General features: G+C 35.0%; 3 protein-coding genes across 3 annotated transcripts; 1 reads left to right on the forward strand and 2 right to left on the reverse strand.

Moving 5' to 3' along the window:
* Window positions 1-2586: 2586 nt before the first annotated feature.
* LOC109005425 (40S ribosomal protein SA-like) lies at window positions 2587-5254 on the reverse strand. The gene is made up of 5 exons (XM_035692095.1): window positions 4846-5254; window positions 4120-4382; window positions 3689-3886; window positions 3387-3597; window positions 2587-2916 (listed from the first exon to the last, which is right to left on the reverse strand). Exons 1-5 carry the CDS (start codon window positions 4988-4990, stop codon window positions 2819-2821), a joined length of 915 nt encoding a protein of 304 aa, XP_035547988.1. The 5' UTR covers window positions 4991-5254; the 3' UTR covers window positions 2587-2818.
* Window positions 5255-5749: 495 nt separating this feature from the next.
* On the forward strand, window positions 5750-6993 carry LOC109005424 (uncharacterized protein C4F10.09c-like). The gene is made up of 4 exons (XM_018984364.2): window positions 5750-5760; window positions 6050-6118; window positions 6253-6333; window positions 6738-6993. Exons 2-4 carry the CDS (start codon window positions 6053-6055, stop codon window positions 6879-6881), a joined length of 291 nt encoding a protein of 96 aa, XP_018839909.1. The 5' UTR covers window positions 5750-5760; window positions 6050-6052; the 3' UTR covers window positions 6882-6993.
* Window positions 6994-11316: 4323 nt separating this feature from the next.
* On the reverse strand, window positions 11317-13797 carry LOC109005412 (40S ribosomal protein SA). Its single transcript, XM_035692096.1, has 5 exons — window positions 13627-13797; window positions 12921-13183; window positions 12432-12629; window positions 12127-12337; window positions 11317-11641 (listed from the first exon to the last, which is right to left on the reverse strand). The coding sequence occupies exons 1-5, from the start codon at window positions 13766-13768 to the stop codon at window positions 11547-11549; spliced, it is 909 nt and encodes a 302-aa protein (XP_035547989.1). The 5' UTR covers window positions 13769-13797; the 3' UTR covers window positions 11317-11546.
* Window positions 13798-14807: the final 1010 nt, after the last annotated feature.

The raw sequence follows: 14807 nt of genomic DNA on the forward strand, positions 1-14807 counted from the left end.
TGTAAAAAAACATATTATTTTTGTAAAATAATTGTTTTATCTAACTAGGCAAAGCACGTTGCTTTGACCTAGTAAATTATAAAGACCCTTCAATTTATTTTATTTTATTATTATAATTTTTACATTTTTACATAAAATATAATAAATAATTTAATTTTTTCAAATATCAAAATAATAATAATATTAAAAATAATATTTTATTCAATTTTCAATTTTTATCTCATCTCAACTCACTACCTAAATCCCCATAATCAATTGAGGCACAACCCAAGTTAGGGGTGCTACCCGCCCCCTACGGGGCGGTGGGGTTTTCACCCCCATCCCCATCCCCCGCCCCGGGATGCGGGGGCAAGATGTGGGGCAGATTCTCAATCCGTCCCATCTCTTTCTAATTAAAAAAAAATACTACATTTTATTTGATTTAAAAATTATTTCTAAGTGTAAAAGTAATTAAAAATACATTTTTAAACCCAAATTATAAATTTAAATTTTGTAAATATGACTATAATTTAAAAACTATGTAATTTTTAAATTTGATAGTGCATATTTTGTATAAATTGTAGTGTATTAATTTTTAAACTATGTAGTTTTTAAATTTACCGATGCATATTTTGTGAACAAGTTTAACAAATTGTAATATATATTTATTTATATACAATTTGTAAAATATAAATATATATTTATGTTTATATATGTATATAATATATATATAAATGTAAGCAGGGGTGGAGCGAGAGAAATGCGGGGTGGGGTTGGGCCCTCCCCGCCCCAGCTAGGGGCCTTAGATGTGGGCGGGGGGCCCCACCCCCGCATGGGCGGAGTGGGTTGCCCGCCCCGCCATGCGGGGGCGGAGAGGAAGCGGGGCGAGGCAGGGCCCTATTACCTACTCCTAATTCCAAGTAAATGATGGATAATAAATATATTTTTTTACAGGAGATAAATAAATTTTCAATTGTTTAAAATCATAATAGAAAATAATAGACAACAAAAAAAAAGTTATCGATAGCACTTCTCGTTGCTTGATTGATCTGTAAATTCAATCCAATAATAAAAGCAAAACCTAATTCCTATTGCATTTCGGGTGCTGAAAAACTTATTGGCATACTTAAGGATTTTTTTTCCACATTAGTTTCAACGTGGGAATGCAGGAGAAGCATTTTTTGGCAATTGGAATTTGATTTCTCAATTAAATATTAAAAGTAAAACCTAATTCATATTTATTTCTATTTCTGTGACTCGAATTCAAAATTCTAGCATAAGGTGTATCTATAAGAATTCAGCAATCACAAATTTCTTAATTACATTTAAAACTTAATAACTTTATGAATTAATTTTCTTTAGAATAATATGTGTGTATGTATATGAGTTGAAAAAACCAAAAAGATTAGGTAGACCTGGAAACAAAAGTAAAAACATGCGCAGGGGAAGTCGGAGCCCTGTAAAATAGAATACAAACAGAATAATCAAAGATTAAGGTTCTTTTGATCTTACAGATAGTTTCAATTTATTTCATCTTATCTCAATATTTAAACATCATTCAAATATAAATATTTTTTAATTTTAAATTCTCAACTTTTTAACTATTTTTATATAATTATTACAATTTTTTCAAACTTACAAATAAAATACAAAAAATAATTCAAAATTTTCAAATCTCAAAATAATAATTATATTAAAAAATTATATTATAATAATATTTTAACTTTATAGTATTTTTTATTCAATTTTTTCTTTCTCATTTCCTAAAACTCAACAAAACTTCCTAACTCAAAGAAATTTCAATACTATTTCCAAATTATCTCATTGCTATTTATAAATTTTTCATCTCATATCGTCCGATTTGTATAAGCAAACAAGGCCTAAGGATATCAAAATCGGGAGGATTCTATCTTTGCATTGTTGATTGCTAGAATCACTTGCTTATCCAGAAACCACAAAAAGAAAAATATGCCATTAAGCATCAAACTTTGGTTTTATTTCTGCATACATTTCCAGTCCATGATCGTTGCTACTGATTGCTCTACGCGACATGCATTGTTAAGTGCTCTGTAATCTTTGATTTCTCCGCATGTTGATTCCATCTTTAAGTGATAGCTTGCTGCATTTGGATGCTAAGGTAATATTGATTTGTGAATAATAATATTTTATAGATCCTATTAAAATATGTTTAAATGTCTGAAATTAATTGAGATATGTGTTTAAATGTTTGAAATAAATTAAAATGTGTTTAACCTTTTATGAAATTCAGTGGGTGATCATCTAACACAAAATTGGGAACACTTAACACAGGCATTAAGCCTCCTTTATTTTCTAAGACGAGATGAGTTGAGATAAAAATTAAAAGTTAAATAAAATATTATTATAATATATATTTTTAATATTATTTTTATTTTAAAATTTAAAAAAAATTAAATTATTTATTTTGTTTTATTTTATGTAAAAATTTTAAAAAATTATAATTATTAGATAAGATGAAAATGATCGTAAAACAAAGAAGACCTAGTTATCCCACAAAGAATTTATAGGGTACCCAAAAAGGAGTGCGAAAATGAGGATGTAATCATTATATTAGTAGAGCATTCGGGAGACCCATAAATACAAGCCCTGTATTGCTTGAAAAATATCATACCATAACACGTATCAAATAAAACAACTCTATTATAGGTACCAACAGCAAAGTGAAAAAATCTTTGAAATTCACTGGAGTAAAAGTGTGCCAATAAGCAAGTTCTTTTCACAACAGAAAACTGAACTACTTGAAAAAACTAACAAAAAGTGATTTTTAAATAAAATTATGGATGCAAAAGCTTTCAAACTTTCATTCCCATCCAGAAGCAGCAGGAGCAGCCCCTTCAACAACAGGGGTAGTCGTCAATGGTGGCGCTGGAGCAGCATCCCATTCCCCTGTCATAGCAACTGCAATTGAACAACAAAGGATCAAAAATAATTTCGAAAAATTGTTGGCATATATAAAAGATACCATACTAGATAATTTTATGTATTAACCGTTACATATTAACAAATGATTTTTTTTATAAGTTTAATGTTACTAAATTACAAGGACAGGTTCCAAGCGTTTCTTTAATTAACATGCTAACAGCCAAGGATGCTGTATATGAATTGTATCCAAAGAAATTTGAATAGTATTTTTTAGAGGTTCAACGAACATTCGAATAATAGTTGAATTCTTTCATGCTGATAGACAAGATAGTAAAATAAGGCAGGACTTAAGCAGTTAATCCAGACAAGAAAAACAAGCAAATGCACATAGTTGTAAATGAAATTAGTTTATAATTTAGATGACCACGTCAAATACAACAATCAATCAAATACGTTTAAACAATACGTCAAATAGTTTATAACAAAAGCAGGTAAATTACTTCTACCTGGCTCTGAGCCCCAGGTAGTGGCAGGAACTGCTGAAATAGGTTGCTGAACGTCAGGGTTCCACTGGGCATCAGAACCTTGAACAGGCCATTGATCAGATGCAAGGGGAGCAGCAGAATAATCAGCAAGACCATAATCTGGGATGGCAACCGCTTCTTCTTCTTCTTGTTGCTTAGCCTCCTCGGGCTCGCGGTAGAAAAACAAATCCACCTGCACATAAGGATGACCAATTTTTTTTAAATTAGCAATTTAGCTCTCGGCAAGAAGTCCACCAAACAAAGCCGTCTAGTTTCCTCCTCACCATCACATCCCACTTGTGCCCAGGACGAATAGTACCACGCATCTGTAGAACCATTCTTGCCAACAGCCAAAAGAGACATCCTATGCTATGCTTCCCCTTGTTGTTGGAGGGGATCCCGATATCAACATACCGCATTGGCGAATCAGTGTCACAGAAAGCTATCGTTGGGATATTTCCAAGAGCAGCTTCCTTAATAGGCTGCAAGCATCCTTTCACGGTGAGCAAAAATTGAGATAAAGAAGTGCAGAACAAGCAAAAATTAATGCAAAAAAATCGTGGCAGTAAATATATCCTCCAATATATCAAAACATTAAAAATATCAAAACTCTATACAAGTAACTTCTACATTCAAATTTATCTCAAACAAATTCCCAGCCAGTAACAGAACCAAAAACTAGGTATCGCATTAAATTGAGGAAGGCAGCATTCACCTGGTGATCTGTCCTTGGATCGGTAAGTATGAGGAGACGGGGTTCATTGAACGAGGTCTGCAGCTGGTTGGTGAACGTACCGGGTGTGTGCCTTCCAGCAATTGCATGGGCACCGGTGTACTGAGCAAACTTAAGGACTGCTCTCTGACCGTAAGGCCTTGCAGACTGTACTATGATGTCCTGAGGATTCTCAATTGCAACAATAACCCGGGCTGCCAGCTGAAGCTTTTCCCATGTCTTTCCCAGGTTGATTATGTATATACCTAAGCATCAAAACACCATTTCGTAATGCTAGAAAATTTCACCTTAACCAAAGAATGTAAATAACATTTTCACAAATACAGAGATGGAACGCATTACGTTCTTCGCTCTTGATAACTCATACGAGAAAAAATATATGCGTCCAGAAAACACAAGTCATTAAAAAAAAAAAACACACACGACCAAACCTTTGAGCATATTAGGTCTCTCAATAAAACCCAACAAAACCACAAGTTTCCTGTTTGATGATCCAAAAAAAAAACGGAGAAAGAAAAAAAGGGTTATCATTCCCACTTTCCTTTCCAATCATTCCAAACAAAACCAAAATAATTGAAAAAATACAGAACTCCAAACCCCTCCTTTCTTTTTTTTTTACTTCCAACTTAAATTTCTCATCGCCCGATCACACTAAGACACAGGCAATAGGGACTAAAATTCCGATCTGAGAAATGAAACGAGAAATACCATCGTTACGGCGCTTGAAGACGTAGCGTTCCATCTGGAAATCACAATTCTTGGTGCCCAGATGGACCTCGGCGGCCAACATCATCTGAATGTCAGCCTCCTTTTGAGAGAGCTGACGAGGTGGGGCGGCGGCGGTGTTAGCCATGCTTCGAGGAGAGGAGTTGAAGAACAGAAGAACCTAGCCGCCTCTACTTGGTGGGAGAGAGAACAAGAGAGCTTGAAGAAGGCCAATGATGGAATTTATATGGTGCTAAAACCCTAATTGTCCTAAACGATTTTTTTTTTATTTTTAAACAGTCCTAAAAGAAGATGTGGATCGGGATTTCGGAAGAAAGATGAAACCGAAGAAGAAGAAGAAGAAGAAGAAGAAGCAGTGGACGGCGCGCAGGAGGAAAAGAAATAAAGCCCTAAGGGCTATGGCCGAAACGGCGCCGTTTAGAGATAAAGGGCGGACTGGGCCGCAAGCTACGGACTTGGCTTCAAATTCGAATGGACTGGGCCTAAAAGAGAATAAAACTCACTAAAACAAGTACAGTCCGAAAAAGAATGGTCCAATAATAATAATAATAATATATTAAAATAAGAAGCTAAATTTTCCAACTTAGTAATCATAAGTACTTGAATTTTATGAACATAACCATAACAGTGAAATATCTTCAACGAGATTATATAATTATCCAGCAAAATATAATACAAAAAAATAAGAAATAAATCTCATTTGACCCAAAACACGATATTAAATATCATCATCTTGATGATGCAAATTTAATCATCTTGTTAAAGTACTGATCGTAGTAGTTAATTTGTTTGTTAAAGTTCCTTTATAATATTCCATTAATTATATTACTTGTATAAAAGTTGAAGCAATGTCTTCTAAGCTATATATGTTGCCTGTATGAACATAAGGCATTGAAGGTTAGTCCGGTAATTATCATCTGATCAAAGCACTTTGCATAGGTATTTTTGTAAATCGCAAGTGTGTTTTCAAGAATCATGCAGCTAATTGAGTTATTGAGTAAATTACAAAGTAAGTGGATTTTGATTGAATGCATGTGAATTGAAATCGAATGTGAGAGTTTTCAATACGTAACTAGTAAGTGAGAAAGATTAAAATCTAATGAGTATTGTGGATTAAAACTTAAATTACATAAAGTAGGTGTTTAGCCAAAGTGATTTTGATCTCATAGATTTTTTTTTTTTTCAGACGATGTATGCGCTGCTGAAGAGTAAATCAGAGCAGGAGCGTAGATTGCTTTCTGCGTTAGTAAACAAAGTAAGTTCACCTTGAAGTCTGCCTCATGTGGAAACTACCTATAAAAAAAAAATCCTTCTTGAAGATTTTAATTGAAGTTGCTTTAACTTTTGAAGTTGTTTCCTTGTCTACTTCAATTATTGTATTACTTACAGCTGGGAGATCCTGAAAACAAGGGTGCATCCAATGCTGATTTTCACATGGCAAACCTTTTGTCTGATCATCCCAATATGAAGGTATGGCCATCTGGTGTAGTTAATTCTAATTGTTTGCTTTGTGTATAATTTTGTTTTATTGGTAATCAAGAAGTTTTATTTATAGAAATAGGCAAAACCCAAGTACACGGAGTATACATGAGAGTTTTCTTTGTGTATAATGTGAAGCTTATGTGTTGCTTAACTGGTTTAGCCTGCTTGTTTTAACTAATGACACATTCAAGTTTAAACTTCATTTGTCAAATATTGTAAGATTTCTCATGCTCATGGTCCTTTGTCATTATGAATCCCCTTCCCTCCTCACACCAAAAACAGGGACAAGAAAATTTGCTGCCGAGTTTCTGGCTTTTAGGATGTACTTACTGAAAGTCATGGTTGCTATTGTGGATGGTGATTTGATCTAATTATTGACCTATTGTTTACAGGTGGTGGTTATTGATGAGGTGGATTCTTTCCTCTTTCGGCCGCATTTAGGGTTACGAGCGAAGTACCATGCTGTATGGCTCTTCATTTTTACTGCTGATAATTTTAGTCTCTACTATGTAATTTGGAGGAAACTTGTTGCGTAGTTTGAATATTAGTTTGTCCTGTATATTTTGCCAGTAGCTTGTATAATAATGGTGATCTTGTGCTTACAAAACGCGTACACACAGAGTGGTAAGAGATTTAGTGAAGTTCTTTGCATTCGTTTGCACCAAATATATGGTTGCTATGATTGGCTTTCAAGAGTCAAGTATCAAGCCAGATTAGTTGGCACATTTTTTTCCAGACTGATTGGGAGTCTTATGACCAGACTGGCATGGATATTTATGGTTTTTTGCCATTGTCCTTAGCCAACCAAAGTATTCTGATGGCAATAACCGCGTTTGCCATTAAAAGTCAACCAGTGTTCATGTGTTTTTCTGTACTGATATGCCTCTTTACATTTGTTTTACTGATTCAAGTCCCCTTGATACTTTTGAGCTTGAACTTCCATATACTAGATTCTATCCGTTCTTAATTAATTTTTCATGATCATATACATTTAGTATGGGTCTGTCTTATTTGGAACCACTTGTTTTTCTTCACTGAAACCACCTCTCTAAAACTACTGAACTGGTTCCAAAACCTTGATTATACTTCTAAAGGGTTGTGTTCCTCAGCTTTTCTTTTGCTCTATTTTTCTCCTTACCATAGTGCACCCAATTCAGGCTCATTTGTTTTGATTATTCGTTCTGTATAGGTTATTCAAACTTTTCAGCTGGCCAACCTGTCCATGGATCTGGATTCTTTGGCTGCTGATGTAGGAAGTTTCAGATTATGAGATCACCTTTCAAATGTTTTGCAAATTTAAGGTCCCTATTGTGAATTTATTATTTTCTCAAATAAGCGTGTATGGGTTCGATGTTTGAATTAATACATCTGTATACCCCCTGTGTACTCGGGCCTTGCCCTTTTCTTGATTTAATACATTTCTTCTTACTAATAAAAAAAGATGTTTGAATTCCATGGTGGTTGGCAGGACTCAACTTGAGCGTTGAGAATGTGGAGTCAGTTTCTTATTTTATCAGATGAATAATTATCATGAATGAACTGATAATGATGTTAACATTACCGGATCGATCTTTTTAATATGTGATTGTTCTTCCAATTTGAGTTGCACCTTAGTATATGGGTGTATAAAGGGAAGTGGTTCTTTAATGAAGAAAATGTTCTACAGGCAGAAATGTTTATTGGACTTCTTAGAGCTATGGGTTATGTTTATTGGACTTTTTTAATATGTTATTGTTCTTCCAATTTGAGTTGCACCTTAGTGTATGGGTTATGGTTCTTGCTCGAGTGATTGAATCAGTTTCAGTGGACATTGACAAACTATCAAGCCAATTAATTATTTTTCCGATTTAACTTTTATTTCCCAGCTTGACATGAACAACCTTTTAATTGGGCAAGAGATTCTTTCATTGACTGAAGTTGACGTACCTCCAGAAGATCTGGTCTTCCACAAGTTTTATATGAATAAAATGAATTCTTCTAAGAAACCAAAGAAGAAAAAGAAAAAAACAGCAGATGAAGAGGCAGCGGAAGATTTGTTTGACGTGGACGGTGGTGTGGATGGAGCTGATGAGAGTGATAATGAAGAAATTGAGAACATACTGGATTCGGCTAATATTTCCATGAAAGCAGATGGTGACTATGATTATGATGATTTGGACGAAGTTGCCAATGAAGATGATGAAGACTTGGTCGGTAATGCTAGTGATGCAGAAAACGACGCCCCCTCGGATATTGCCGAGGGAGAAGATTTTGATGCCACTGCTGATCATGACATTGACATGGGGGATGCAGATGATGGTAATTTGTTAAACGAAGATCGTCCTGCTAACGAGCAATCTACAAAAAAGAATCCCGAATCACGAAAGAAGAAGAGGTCATCTTCCCGAGACGAAATTGTTTGACATCTCATTCACAATCCTTGTAGCTGTCTCCGAGGAAACATACTTTAGTTCCCTATTCTTGTACCCAACAACATGTTTATTAGAAATATTTTTGTAATTTTCATGATCAAGCAGCATGGCTTAAAAATTTTGAGTATGCAGACTAGCTCTTGAAGGTTTTACTTTGATGTTTGTATGACCAAAGGCTGTAGATCGTTGTTCCCCATACATTCAAAGTACTAGTTTAAAGCCTGCTATCACATGGTAATCAGAATTGGAGGGCACAAATGTGGGCTCGCATGGTAATCACTTAAGTGCACAGTGATTCCCCACAAGTGCATGCGCCCTGAGCATAGACTACACTCTCCCAAGTCGGGGAGATGAGCGGCCCGAGCATTCAAACTGTACGTACCTTGTGCCGGCCCTCACTGGTAAGTCCCGATTCTGCCATGGCATCATTAATAAAAATAAGAGCATAACAGTTTACTTATCTGGAGTAAGTTTCACTTGTTCATTCGGAGATTATAGCGCACTGGAAAATCATATTTCTCTCACATCTGGCTTAGAAAGTGATCTAATCCTGCAGACGGTGCCCTTGTTAATGTTGTAAAAATTGCTCAACGGGCCTTCCAAAGAGTCATTCTCGGCCTATTGGGGAGACTTGGGTCTCGTTCGGTGTTGTTTGGACTCTGGAGCCCCTGACAGAGTTCTAGCGCAATGCACGGTGACGATGCGTACGTCCATGGCGGTGAATGGAAAATATAAGTGCAGAGAAAGTAAATAAATGAACACATAGGTTTACGTGATTCGACATATACCTACGTCCTTGGGTGTTTGGGGAGGAGAAATCTACTATAATATTTTTGTTTACAGTCTCTCATGTTCCCTCATATATCATTATACAATGGTGATGCTGTATATAAATTTACTGGAGAATAGGCATCCATTGGAGCTCCCTGTTATTTGGAGAGGTTGAAGACGAAGAAGAATAAGACCCCGGAGAAGAACAACCTCCTCCTCTATTTATCTGAATCCCCTTTCCTGCGTGCGCCCCTGCAAGCAAGGCCCAGCCTTTGCATGCCTGACCGCTCCCCCCCCCCGGACAGCCCCACATTACCTCCTAGACCCCCTGATACCCACGTTACCTCCTGACAGCCCCACACCCCCATTACCTCCTGACTTTTCTTGCCCCCCTCTTGTCCCCTAGTTTCTACTCCAGGTGACCTAGGCGTGGTGGCTGGGCTCGTATGGTCTTCTTTATTTTCTCCTCCTCACACATCTCATTATCCAAACACACATTTTTTTACATGCTATCTCATCTCATCTTAACTAAAAAATCTTACTACTATTCAAAATATCTCATTTGAAGTACATAACCAAACAAGGTCGGTCTCGTTTATTTTTACAATCATTCTCATATAATATAATTATTACCATTTTTTTAAAATTTTACACAAAATAAAATTAAAAAAAATCAAAATTTTCAAATCTTAAAATAAAAATAATATTTTATAATAATATTTTATTCAAATTTCAACTTTTATTTCAACTCATCTCATATTAGAAAACTAAGAAGGCTTAATGTCTGTTAAGTCTTCCCATTTTTGCGTTAGATGATCATTGATGGCCCAGTGAATTCTAAAGGATACCCAGCACAACCATAAAAAGATTGAGATTTTCAATTGAATTTGATCCTAGTAATCTTTTTGATAAGTATGATCCTAGTAATCTTGAAAAGTTAGTTTACATACGATCTCCAAATAAAGATTGTTCATGCAAACTTATATAGTTATATTTAAAAAAAATTTAAAATTACAATAAGATCTTTTTTAAAATGATGTATTTTCTCCTTTTATTCCTATTCATCAATAGGATTGCATTCGCAATCCTCCACTCAGGACTGCAAATAGAATTCCTCAATCTTGAAATGGTAGTCCAGTAAATCTATAATAAGTATAACTAAAGCAGTGTTATCTTTAGATATCAAGATTATCTCAATGAGTAATACTACTCATCACTTCAATTCTTGTCATCCTCTCATCATGTAATATTAGATAATTGAATATTATTTATTATATTTTATTTATAAACTTATTGTCTAATGTCATATCATGAAATAATGAGAATATGATAATAAAAAGGATGATGAATAGATTTTACTCTATCTCAATTTATCTCAAATCAATCATGATGAGATTCATTATTTTTTGAACTTTTCATAAAAAGTTAAACAGGTCTTAACTTATTTCATACATTTAAACACATATCTCAATTAAGTTCTTACATTCAAACACGTCTTTATGCGGAGAAATCAAAGATTACAGAGCACTTAACAATGCATGTCGCATGGAGAAATCAGTAGCAACGATCATAGACTGGAAATGTATGCAGAAATAAAACAAAAGTGTGATGCTTAATGACATATTTTTCTTTTTGTGTTTCTGGATAAACAAGTGGTTCCAGCAATCAACAATGCAAAAAAGAGAAAATCCTCCCCATTTTCATAATTAACCCACAAAGACTTTATAGGGTACCCAAAAAGCAGTGCGAAAATGAGGATGTAATCATTATATTTGTAGAGCATTCGGGAGATCCATAAATACAAGTCCTGTATTGATTGAAAACTATCAAACCATAACACGTATCAAATAAAACAACTCTATTATAGGTACCAACAGCAAAGTGAAAAAATCTTTGAAATTCAATAGAGTAAAAGTGTGCCAATAAGCAAGTTCGTTTCACAACAGCAAACTGAACTACTTCAAAAAACTAACTAAAGTGATTTTTAAATAAAATTATGAATGCAAAAGCTTTCAAACTTCATTCCCATCCAGAAGCAGCAGGAGCAGCCTCTTCAACAACAGGGGTAGTCAATGGTGGCGCTGGAGCAGCATCCCATTCCCCTGTCATAGCAACTGCAATTGAACAACTAAGGATCAAAAATAATTTCGAAAAAATGTTGGCATATATAAAAGATAGCATAGGTCCATACTAGATAAGTTTCTGTATTAACCATTACATGTTAACAAATGATTTTTTTTTTTTTTTATAAGTTTAATGTTAATAAATTATAAGCACGGGTTGTTTCTTAAATTAACAGGCTAACAGCCAAGGATGCTGCATGTGAATTGTATCCAAAGAAATTTGAATAGTAATTTTTAGAGGTTCGAACATTCGAATAATAGTTGAATTCTTCCATGCTGACAGACGAGATAGTAAAAGAAGGCAGGACTTGAGCAGTTAATCCAGACAAGAAAAACAAGCAAATGCACAAAGTTGTAAATGAAAATAGTTTATAATTTAGATGACCACGTCAAATACAACAATCAGTCAAATATGTTTAAACAATACGTCAAATATGTTCAATAGTTTATAACAAAAGCAGGTAAATTACTTCTACCTGGCTCTGAGCCCCAAGTAGCGGCAGGAACCGCTGAAATAGGTTGCTGAACGTCAGGGTTCCACTGGGCATCAGAACCTTGAACAGGCCATTGATCAGATGCAAGGGGAGCAGCAGAATAATCAGTAAGACCATAATCTGGGATGGCAACCGCTTCTTCTTCTTCTTGTTGCTTAGCCTCCTCGGGCTCGCGGTAGAAAAACAAATCCACCTGCACATAAGGATGACCAATTTTTTTTTAAAATCAGCAATTTAGCTCTCTGGCAAGAAGTCCACCATACAAAACCGTCTAGTTTCCTCCTCACCATCACATCCCACTTGTGCCCAGGACGAATAGTACCACGCATCTGTAGAACCATTCTTGCCAACAGCCAAAAGAGACATCCTATGCTATGCTTTCCCTTGTTGTTGGAGGGGATCCCGATATCAACGTACCGCATTGGCGAATCAGTGTCACAGAAAGCTATCGTTGGGATATTTCCAAGAGCAGCTTCCTTAATAGGCTGCAAGCATCCTTTCACGGTGAGGAAAAATTGAGCTAAAGAAGTGCAGAACAAGCAAATATTAATGCTAAAAAAATTGTGACAATAAATATATCCTCCAATATATAACAAAATATATCCTCCAAGTAACTTCTACAATAATTTTTTTTTCTTGGCACCGGATGTCCGGTAACAGGTCCCAAATAATCCCGGGGGTGAACTTCTGCATTAAAATTTATCTCAAACAAATTTCCAACCGGTAACAGAACCAAAAACTAGGCATCGCATTAAATTGAGGAAGGCAGCATTCACCTGGTGATCTGTCCTTGGATCGGTAAGTATGAGGAGACGGGGTTCATTGAACGATGTCTGCAGCTGGTTGGTGAACGTACCGGGTGTGTGCCTTCCAGCAATTGCATGGGCACCGGTGTACTGAGCAAACTTAAGGACTGCTCTCTGACCGTAAGGCCTTGCAGACTGTACTATGATGTCCTGAGGATTCTCAATTGCAACAATAACCCGGGCTGCCAGCTGAAGTTTTTCCCATGTCTTTCCCAAGTTGATTATGTATATACCTAAGCATCAAAACACCATTTCGTAATCCTAGAAAATTTCAACTGTAACCAACGCATGTAAATGACATTTTCACATATGCAGATGGAACATAATACGTCCTTTGCTCATGAAAACTCATATAAGAAAAAATATATGCGTGCCGAAAACATAAATCGGTATAAAAAAACACGAACAAGCCATTGAGCATATTAGGTCTCTCAATAAAACCCAACAAAACCACAAATTTCCTGTTTGATGATCCAAAAACAAAACGCAGAAAAAAAGGCCATCATTCCCGCTTTCCTCTACAATCATTCGAAACAAAACCAAAATAATTGAAAAAAAAAACTCGAAAACCGTTCTTTCTTTTTTTTACTTCCAATTCATGTTTCTCATTGTTCGACCACACACACGGGCAAAAGGGAAAGAAAGTGCGCGATCTGATAAATGAAACGAGAAATACCATCGTTACGGCGCTTGAATACGTATCGCTCCATTTGAAAGTCACAATTCTTAGTTCCTAGGTGGACCTCCGCAGCCAACATCATTTGAATGTCAGCTTCCTTCTGCGAGAGCAGGCGAGGTGGGGCGGCAGCGGCAGCCATGCTTCGAGGTGCTGAGGAGAACACCGTAAAACCGTGTAGCTCTGTATTTATATCGGGTTGGCAATGGGGTAACCATTGTAAAGTTTAAAATTTAATTAGAATGTTAACTTTTAATTATAATATTAATTTTTGATTAAATGAATCTATATTAGATTAATTATTTTAAAATTAAAATAATAATATAATATTATATATATTTTTTAATTTTTTATATATTTCTTAAATCTTTATATTTTGTAAAAATAATGTATTTATTTTATCAATATTTATAATTAATAGAATAAATAATATACATATCATGCATGTTTTATCATTTAAAAAGAGAGAAAAATAAAAAAATAAAAAATATTACTTTTAATTACTTATATTTAGAGAAGATTTAAAATTTACTATAGTTCAAATCTTAAGTTTTGAATTTTTAACTAATCCTCTTAAAAATCCTAACTCTTGTTAACTTAAATACCCCTTGGCCGTTGTAATTTTACATTTGGACAATTCTAGTTGCACACTGAGGATTGTATAGTGATATAAAATAACTTTGAGCCAGAGCACAAAAAGCGATTGGAACCCATCTTCTACTTCAGCCAGAGCACAGGGTCGCAATTGGAAATCGATATTTCCTCTCATCGATTTTTTCCTAATTTCTGTAAGTAGATTGTAACGTTTACCACACAATTTGCATATATATATATATATATATGTATATATATGGAGTTACTTGTAAAACCTTTGATTTTTTTATTTTCTTTTTTTGTCTCCTATCGATTAGTTTTATGTTGTTTTTGTTTATGTTTTATTTATTTTTTATTGTGTTTGCCTTCTTCATCTCCTTTGTTTTTTTAATGGTCCTATTGGCTTCTGCGGAACTCTTCCTACTAACCTCTTATGTAGATTATCATCTTCCACTTCAAACTTTCCACTTCAACCCAGCATCAAAACGGCATCATTTTGACACAAGGGTTAAAAACCCTCATTCCCGTATCATCCCCCCCCTTAACGGCATCGTTTTGGCACAAGGGTTAAAAACCCTCATTCCCGT

Source organism: Juglans regia, chromosome 7, assembly GCF_001411555.2.
Source record: "Juglans regia cultivar Chandler chromosome 7, Walnut 2.0, whole genome shotgun sequence".
Taxonomy (NCBI): domain Eukaryota; kingdom Viridiplantae; phylum Streptophyta; class Magnoliopsida; order Fagales; family Juglandaceae; genus Juglans; species Juglans regia.